This window comes from Panulirus ornatus, chromosome 13 (assembly GCF_036320965.1).
Source record: "Panulirus ornatus isolate Po-2019 chromosome 13, ASM3632096v1, whole genome shotgun sequence".
Lineage (NCBI taxonomy): Eukaryota > Metazoa > Arthropoda > Malacostraca > Decapoda > Palinuridae > Panulirus > Panulirus ornatus.
Window position 1 is genome coordinate 5,368,007 of NC_092236.1, and position 9,629 is coordinate 5,377,635.

The 9,629-nt window shown below is 34.6% G+C and overlaps 1 protein-coding gene across 2 annotated transcripts; it reads right to left on the reverse strand.

The window, feature by feature from the left end:
• Positions 1-240: 240 nt before the first annotated feature.
• Positions 241-5,509, reverse strand: mRpL40 (mitochondrial ribosomal protein L40). 2 transcript variants are annotated; one of them, XM_071668493.1, is made up of 5 exons: positions 5,358-5,509; positions 4,927-5,010; positions 3,421-3,591; positions 2,478-2,631; positions 241-1,516 (listed from the first exon to the last, which is right to left on the reverse strand). In XM_071668493.1, exons 1-5 carry the CDS (start codon positions 5,393-5,395, stop codon positions 1,358-1,360), a joined length of 606 nt encoding a protein of 201 aa, XP_071524594.1. In that variant the 5' UTR covers positions 5,396-5,509; the 3' UTR covers positions 241-1,357. The 2 variants fall into 2 exon arrangements, with proteins under 2 accessions (XP_071524594.1, XP_071524595.1); XM_071668494.1 differs by having other exon boundaries at positions 5,309-5,465.
• Between the last annotated feature and the right edge of the window lie 4,120 nt (positions 5,510-9,629).

Genomic DNA, 9,629 nt, shown 5'->3' on the forward strand with positions numbered 1-9,629 from the left:
CAAAGAGAGACACCACTGACTGGAAATATTCTGTGATTCATGTGAAATAACTGAGTTTTTCATACTTGATAGTATAGTTAATTAGAACAACTTGAAATACTTTATATGAGCCCCCAGTGCACTAATTCTACCTACTGGAAACAAAGTAATTTACAATTTAGTGGACAATAGTCTGAAGAAAATTTCTAGCTGTCAGTGTTAACACTACATCTAAAATTCAGTATCAGAAAAAACAGGAAATATCTTTGCATTTTTATTATAATTTTGTTGACATAACAAGATCATGAAATATATGCTGTACATTAAGGCCTGTCTACATGAGCGGGCCTGATCAGCAGGCTTGCCCGTTAACGGGCATATTTGACAGGCAAACGATCAAATTGCCCGAAAGCCCGCCGAGCGAAATCACTGAGCTGGTGCCCGGTAGCTGGAGTTTCTACCCTGCCAGACGCAAGATAATATCATGAACCCACAGCGGGCCTTCATCTCACATCCCACGGCATAGTAGCAAAGTGAACATTTAACGATGGCAGCCCAGGATAACTCTAGTGAGCCACCAACAATTTTTTGGTCTAAAGCACTTACTAGTACTTTGATTGACCTTTATCGTAAGAATCCATGTTTATGGAATGTGAAGCTGAAATGCATAACAGCAGTGAAGGCTATTGCTGCGGAGATGAGAGAGCATTATGCGGGACAAGCTTTGCTTTGATATGCGTGTAATGAACTGCAACTCCGAATAAGTAGACCCACTTGCTAAAAATCACAGAGTTGCTTCCAGACAAGCTTCTGCTGTAATGCTGTTTCTCATAACTGTGTCTTTCTTCACTATGTATGGCTCCACCTTTGATAACAAGATGTAAAAAGTGCTTACACTCATCCTCAGGTAATTTCTGAAGTCGTGTTCCTCACTACTTTGTAGTTCATGAAGTATTGTTGCAGTGCTTCCAAACTTACTTCTTTTCTTTAACCAATCTTTACACCATATCCTTTTCTTCTTTTTGTTCTTGAGACACAAAGCTATTATCATAGAGCACAAAATCTTTTTCTTGACAATGCTAGGCACCATGGTTCTCGTACCGCACTCCACCTGCTACTGGCAACATCGTCAGGCAGGCCCGGCTGTTCATCACTTCGGTCGTGTGGACAACATTCACGGGCAGGCCCGCCAGAATTTGCCCGTTAACGGGCAAACCCGCCGATCAGGCCTGCTCGGGTAGACAGGCCTTTAGTCTTGCACAATCAATCTCTCATCACATCACTTTACATGGATTTAGCAGCAGTTATATTACACAGGATCCCTCACAAATTTAGCAGCAGTTATGTTACACAGGAACCCTCACAAATTATAATATATTCACTCCCAAGTTTTAGTTTTGTCAATGTATTCTCCATCAGGTGGATCATAATTCTTGATTGGGAGACTTACAACAGGTCCTTTTGCTCTGAAAGGAAGCAGCACCTGATCCAACTGTATTGCCTCTAACCACAGGTCCTCAGATTCCTGCCGAAGTTCCTGTCAGAAAACAAAAACTAAATTTACACATTACATACCAAAAATTGCAGCCACTTCTCTAGATATTTCCTGATAATGTTAAGGTATTTCCCAAGTCTCAGTTTCAGAAACACGGTTCAACTACATGATAACAATTCGGCCCCTGCATAGGAAATTGTTCCAATTCACTTTATCCCATGAATGCCTCACACCCTCCAGCATTTTCAGGCCTCTTCCACTCCATCCTTCTTTAAACGTATTAGTAATGGTGTCGTGTATTTGTCTGTGGAAAATATACATAAAAACATGCATATTAATTCTGGAAGTTTATAACACTTGACAAGGTATTAAAAGACCATGTCTGCTCAAAGTTACATTGCAATTGAAAAATCACTTTGAAGGCTGTATCATTAGGAATACAGTCTCATGAAAGAATTTCTCACTCCAAAGGAGTCTGCATTTCTGCTTCTAAACACAGTGCAGCCTTTAACTGCGGTAGCCTTTAGAAAGATCCTGAGTAACATCATGACTCTTATCACAGAAAATGGTCCTGGGGTAATAATAGACAAATAGATAAGTAAAGGCCGTCAAAGATATTTCATTATGCTCCCATTTCCTTATTCAGTTTCAGCCTTACTCAATACATCTCCAACACCACATTTTGCTTCGGTGTAAGTGTATTTGACTGTGTTTAATACATCAGTAGTAAGTCACTGGTGTGCCATTTAGATGCTGGACCTAAAGAAATACCCTAGAAATTTAATATGACCTAATCAAAGAGCATATTTTACTTAAATGAAAATAAGCAGTGTAAATAAGAGCTACAATAAAGAACTGACAATCCTCAATACAGCACAATAAAGAATTTAAAGTCCTAATTACTCTCATTATTTTGCAAAACTACTGAAATCTAGCATAATTATTCTTAGAGTCTTCCACCATGATTTGGGCATGTTTTAGCTACACTCCATAATCTGCTTACCTCTAGTGCTCGGTCTCTAGAATTAATGATATTTTCAATCATTTTGATTTCGGCTAAATGCTGCTGATATTTGTACTTTGACCATTCCTTCAATAGTGCACTACGTTCACCTTCGATTTCTTCAGTAATGGTGATCTGGGGTCTTTTACGAATCCTAAGAAGATATATGTAAATGTAATTTACAAATGCTGATTCTACAAAATTAACACCCAAAACATGTGCATGCATCCCCTTGATTCCCATTAAGAAATAACAGAAATAAAGATAACAGGTAAAGAGTAACACAGACTATAAATACTTGTGGTCTCTCTAATAAAGATAATAAAATAGGACAACATGATTATATCATTATATATTCAAAATATCTTAACAAATTTATAATCCTTCAAACAGCTAAGCTATGTTCTCTTTTTCCCTCTCAATAAAATCTTTCTTCCTTTAAGAGTCAAGTTTGCAAACCCCTGCAGATACTTTTTTTTTTTTTTGTTAACTGTCCCACAGGCCTTTCCATGGGTTACCCCCAGACATTTCACATGCCAGGTACCCATTTTATCAACCAACCTCCAGGGGTGGATGAACAACTGGGTTGACTGGACTGACTGCCATATCCAGGATTCGAACCTATGCGCTTGACCCTGGGTGGCCCATGAATGCATCGTGGTCAGGAACACTAACCGCAACACCTTGGGAATCCTTTTACCTTAATTTTGTTTCACCTGATATGGCCTTGATTGGGGTATGTTTTGACTGTGCTATGCGTTATAAAAAAAATTGAGATAAGGGATAGTCTACCAATCATGCATAATTATCTAGATGAAATAAACAAAGAACTGCCAAAATACTTGTCTTACACATAATGAAAAATAGCTCATTCAGTTCCAGTATAATATCTTACTGAACCTTTTTAACTAAAGAGCATGAATTAATAATATGAAGAACTAACCCAATTTCCTGACGAAGGCCTGGTGGGATTTCAAGTTCATCTATTGGTTTAAGTTGGCCAGCATTTTTTTCTAAGCGACGGATGGATTTCTCAATTTTTCTTTTCCTTCGTTCCTCCTTCTGACGAACTATCATAGGATCCAACTTCTTCTTTTTCTTTAACGGTTCAGCTCTGCAAAACATATATGATATAAATTGTTATCTTTTCAAAATTATCAATATTGAAGCTATTTCAAGAGAGTAAACCACTTTACTGTATTACCACAGCAAAAAGACTGCATTATTGTCCTGACTTCATGAAACTGTTATGATGTATTCTTCATTGAGCCCTAAAACATGGATATAATTAAGGACAAACCCAACACAGACAAATTACAGGTAAATCAAAATTAGGATAACTGGATTGTAATTAAGGCTTTCATTACATATCATGTGCAACAATCCCTGTACAAGAACGATCATAACAAAAGGCAAGAGACAAACTAAACATCTTCAAAACACTTGCTGACAACAGTTTTGGACAAGAAAATAATTCATTCACTCCATTCTGAACTGTACTTAATCTGCATTGTCATTCAACCTAACATATATGAAAAAAGAACTACAAAAAACCAAGCACTTGAAACAATCACTGGCTGCTTAGCAACCACAAGCATTCAACACAAACACAATGACATAAAGTTCCTTCCAATACAAGACCATTTCAATATGATCAGTTGGTTTACAATGATGTGGTGCACACAATCTTCTCAAAATATTTGTTAGCAACCATATTCATTCCCTCAAAAGTTAAAAAGATCCAAAGGGAGGCCTCAAAACTTTTGCCAAGGACTATACATTGTTGGTTAACTATTCCATAGGCAAATCAGTTGCCACTCAGTGACATACAAAAAGGAGCGAAAACTACACACAAGAAAATTCATGAAAAAAGAGAAAAAAATAAAAGTATCTACCAACCAGCAAGTATCCTTAATCACACATGTTCACTTTAAGTTATCCTTTGTGTAAGAAATCCTACATATGCCACTCTATGAATGCTATTCCACTTTCATCCAGAGAGGAAGACAAATTCTTATACTTGCTTCTTTCCCTACACATCGATGCTCTGGAACTCTCTATTCTCTCATATCTTTCCCAATAACTATGACCTAACACATTCCAAAAGACAGGTCTTTCACTTTCTCAAAAATTCATAAATACTTTCCCTTGTCTTTTCATTTTGCGTTTCATAATTCTCTCTATACTTCAATTAAGGCCTGTCCTTGATGTGGACTTTTATCCTGACTGGAGCCTCCAACACAAAAAAAAAGAAAAATAGTATGAAAGTAAATCGGGACAATACCACATACAACTGTGTAGCAGACTTTGAAATGGTGCTGTTGAAAGACTATGATACAAGATTCAAAATAACATGAAAGGATAAAACATGTTCCTGTAATACTCCCGACACTACTATGTATGCCTAACATATATAACATGCAAATGAAGTAACTTTAAGGGAACTTACCCAAGCATTTGAGTTAGTTTAAAGCAAAGAGGTGCCGCAGCTGTGCTGATAGTCCGATGGCCCCACTGTCTGGACATACATAATCTGAAATAAGATATTTAGATATGCTAATCTGAAGGAAGATATTTAAATATACTTAGTTGATGCTTCTAACATACTTTTCAGAATACAATTATCTTTACGTTAACAGCACATTTTTTTTATATAAAACCTTTCTGACCTTATCTAATTTGGCTCTGTTAAAATATAATGCTCTAATCCTGCCCTGCAAATATTCATGTAATCATTACGAAATAAATCCACATAAGAGAGAGGCCATTTCTCTGGGTTATTACCGACGCCGAATTCAACTGATAAACGGTCACACTATTTTACTACATACGTGGCACAAGTGTTAAGCGGTCTTTTCCATAACAACTTATACTGCTGACCTGTAGGTTTGGGATAAAACTTTCGTCACGAGTGACATTTCTGTATACAATTTTCCCTAAAGCAGAAAACACTACTGTTAGTGTTTTTATATGTGGTCGGATTTCGGATAGGAAGCCATTTGCTGAAATTGTTCCTTTAATAGATACATCCTCTTAATTACGATTATTTTATATAAAGTAGTATCGGTAGTTATGTGCCATAGTATACGTATCATGAAAATTATAAATTGTGGATTTTGAATCTATCATGAAGTCAACAACGGCTGCATCTAAGCAACAATATGGCAAAATGTCCATTTACCTCAAGAGTATGTTACTTTATGCATCATATGAATTCAAAAGAAATTATATTATATTTGTATCAATCATATTCGAAGTTTTAATATCCAGACCAGACTAGAAAAGTACTTTTTTTCTCAGAATTATTGTGCTAAATATGCCTTAGGTAATGTTATAGTTCGGATTGATATCCGGATTTTCACCTTCAAGAAACCTGAAAATAACAAACCTGTTTATTGCTGGAGAGATAGTGAGGTTCTCATTTTGAGGCACATAAAAATCCAAAGTATGATGTTATATATCATCTTACAATTTATTCAAAATATTTCTACTTCTTAAATTTAAGCCAAAAAGTACTGCAGAGCGCTATCTGAGTAAAAACAATATCCCGGTACATTCAGTGCTCAACTTTAGTTTTTTGAAAAAAAAAATTATATGAATATTTCCAATACTAGTTAACAAATCATTAGCAGCGAATTTGTTATTCTATAACAAATATGTCATACGATACCCTAACATATACATTTGTTATCAAAACAATGCCTATGATGCCGTTTATTATCAAACCATTCCTGAAAATTTTGCATAGTTATAATCACTACTTAAATTCATTACTTCTATTTGCAACGAACCTTAGCGTATTATGCATGAATTCTGTATGAACTATTTAATAACTGTAAAATTTGTAAAAATGTATACCCATTTCTGTGTATGAAAGTGATTATCTTTTGTAATGTATCTTACAATATGGAATGTTTTTTCTTTTTGAGAGATTTTAAATTCTATATATGAGGGTTTATGATTTAGATACTGTTAGGTGGAAGTGCAAGCATGATTGCATGCCCCCTTTGATATATCATATATCAATTAACATTTTGAATTTAAGTGGTAATAACAATAAAATTGATCAAGTTCTTGCTTGATTGTATAACTCATAAAGCTTAGGGTTATTGCAATATGCGGCATACTAACGCTAAAAAGAGAGGGAAAAATCAGATTGTTCCTTGAAACATTGTGACGCCTGCATGCAACTGAGAGTGAACCAGTAATGGGTGAAAATATTTTTTAGGAAGATATCAAAAAGGACACTATCAACTTCCACATTGAAATTTCAAAACCGAAGGAGAAATTTCTCTAGGTAATGAACCAAGTTAAATCCAAGGTTGTGTTACGGGTATAATACTCTTCACTTGTTTATCATTCAAATGTAGGGAAACAATTATAAATTGTATACAGCTGTAGAAAATTTCATGCGTACCTGACGTAAATGGGATGAGATAAATTCTGCAAAACCAAGGCTTAAGATTTCGTCAATGAACAATATGGAATGTGCATCATTGTTTGGGCTTTAAACCCTTCATCAAATTTCCTATCGCGATCGTCACTGAATGTACCATTTATTAACAAAACCAAGTTGCAATGTTATCTAAAGAAGGAACACCTTGAAACAGTTGAAGACCTAGTAAACCGTTGGCATATTAGAAAAGAAGCACACATTAGGGATGAGTGTGAACGGCGGTTTGTCATCAGCTTCCTCAGAAATTGATTTACTGGGAAGTTTAATGAAAAAACAGGTAACATCTCCTGCAGAGTCGGAAGTAGGTTACTCCAAAGTAGGACTGAAATATTCGCCTTAGAGTAGTAATGACGGCAAGTAGTAGCGAATGTTTGATAGTGTATTTGTGGTGTTAGGTGAATGGATCTTTTTATCATTAGAATAATGGACCAGTTTGAATTTACAATAAACTTTCAGCTTTTTAAAGTAAAGAAAGAAAAAAATGATTGAATCATATTCATCTACGAAAATCTTCACAAAAGAAATGGGTCAAGTCCCATCCTTTACAACCAAACTAAGTCTACAGTCTTACACTTCCATTGAATTACCGTTCCACATCCATTGAATTACCGTTCAAATTTTACATAGGCTTTTTTCTTTACAAGCTAATAAAGGACTGCGAATTTGTATATCTTTTTCTTAACGAAATCTACGAACTTCCTATCCAAGCTTCGCAAACGAAAAGGATAGCATTCCTATGACCAACGTTTTCTCAACAAAGGAACTTTGCGGAATTACAACAAAAGTCTAAGGAGAAGCAACCCACGCTTCGCAAAACAATTTACGAGTTATATGTTTTTGATTTCATTCCCCACTGTGGGCCCTAAGAGCTAATGCCTCTTCCTGCACCAACTTCCAAGGACTATAAACATTTATAGTCTTTGCCAACTTCATTACAGCTCTTCAAGTTGATTTCTTAGTCTGTTTATGGCAGATATTTATCTTATAACCCCCGATTATGTAAGCAAATTAAACTTGAAAATCCTTGAACAGTAACTGATTTGCAGCATTATGTACACTCGTGAGAAAAGAGACTGTCCAAGGGAAGATGACCTAAATGGTATGAGATAAGCAATAATTGATAATGATTTCTGAATTTCTATAATCATTCTAACTAATTGAATCCATCGATAAGATAAAATAGATTTACATGTAATACAAACGTCTAGACCCGTGTTCAGTGTTTACTATATAAAAAAACTTTCATCGAATAAAATCCTCATTTTGACTGCTATTAAAAATGATCGGCAGTCTACATAAAAACTACTTCTGTAGAATATCTGCATTCAGTTTCATTTTACTCATATTAGTGGTTTAATCTTAGAAAATGCTCACAAAGCGCCAAGTTTTCGAAGAAGTGTTATCACTCCAATATCAAGGTTTTTATTGTTCCCCCCACCCCGGCAAATTCTGGATATGAATATATACTGTTCTACATATTACATGTTTAATCCCAAAGATCTCTTCCAAGAACTTTGTTTTTGAGTCAGACATAATTAATCACTATCTTCAATTCTCATTTATCAGGTTACAAATGTAAAAACATCATTGTTTTTAGAGTGTAATTATGTTTCTTATTAATACATTACATTGCACGTTTATCTTTCTTACTGTAGACCTAATTTCCTCGATAATTTTTTCAGTTCTGACAAGATTTATGGTATGTATGTATATATATATATATATATATATATATATATATATATATATATATATATATATATATATAAAGGCTATTATGAGTTCTGCTTTATGAAAATTATCCCTGGGGATAGGGGATTAGGAATACTTCCCACGTATTCCCTGCGTGTCGTAGAAGGCGACTAAAAGGGGAGGGAGCGGGGGGCTGGAAATCCTCCCCTCTCGTTTTTTTTTTTTTAATTTTCCAAAAAAAGGAACAGAGGGGGCCAGGTGAGGGTATTCCAAAAAAGGCCCAGTCCTCTGTTCCTAACGCTACCTCGCTAACGCGGGAAATGGCGAATAGTTTAAAAGAAAATATATATATATATATATATATATATATATATATATATATATATATATATATATTATTTTATTATATATATATATATATATATATATATATATATATATATATATATATATATATATATATATATAAAGGCTATTATGAGTTCTGCTTTATGAAAATTCATATATTTCTTTCTATAAATTACGACGTATAGTTCACAACGATTAAAAATATTTATCGTTTCAATCATCGGAGTTTACCAGCTACCTCAACTCAATTTTACTATACCATGTTAAAAATTGGACAAATTATTGTGTACCATGAAGTTTCATAAAAGGCAACTGCGGTGCGACAGACTCTACAATTATTTCTGACTTAAGGAAATCATGATATGTTGTTCATATTCTTTCTTCTAAGTAATGAATAGACAGAACGTTGATAGGAAATTCAACATAGATGTTACTTCGTTGCTGTCTACTCATGAACTGAAAATGGTACAGTTCCAATACTACCTTTGTGTTTGTTTCGAAAGAAATTTCGGAATGAAATATTGAATGGTTTATTCTGTTTAAAGGCAACGAACTAGCAACCATAGAACAGCAATTTTAAAGAAATCTAAAACTCATCTGATAAAAATTATCTCTTATTGTAGTTTTTAGTAACATTTTACGTATCCGAAAGAGTT

What these genes read in the sequence shown, in the direction of transcription:
- mRpL40 (XM_071668493.1), bottom strand. Translation starts at nt 5,395, where the DNA reads ATGTCACTCGTGACGAAAGTTTTATCCCAAACCTACAG. An exon ending in AAACTAACTCAAATGCTTGG is followed by an intron (nt 3,592 to 4,926) that starts GTAAGTTCCCTT and finishes TATGTTTTGCAG; the next exon opens with AGCTGAACCGTTAAAGAAAA. An exon ending in GGCCTTCGTCAGGAAATTGG is followed by an intron (nt 2,632 to 3,420) that starts GTTAGTTCTTCA and finishes ATATCTTCTTAG; the next exon opens with GATTCGTAAAAGACCCCAGA.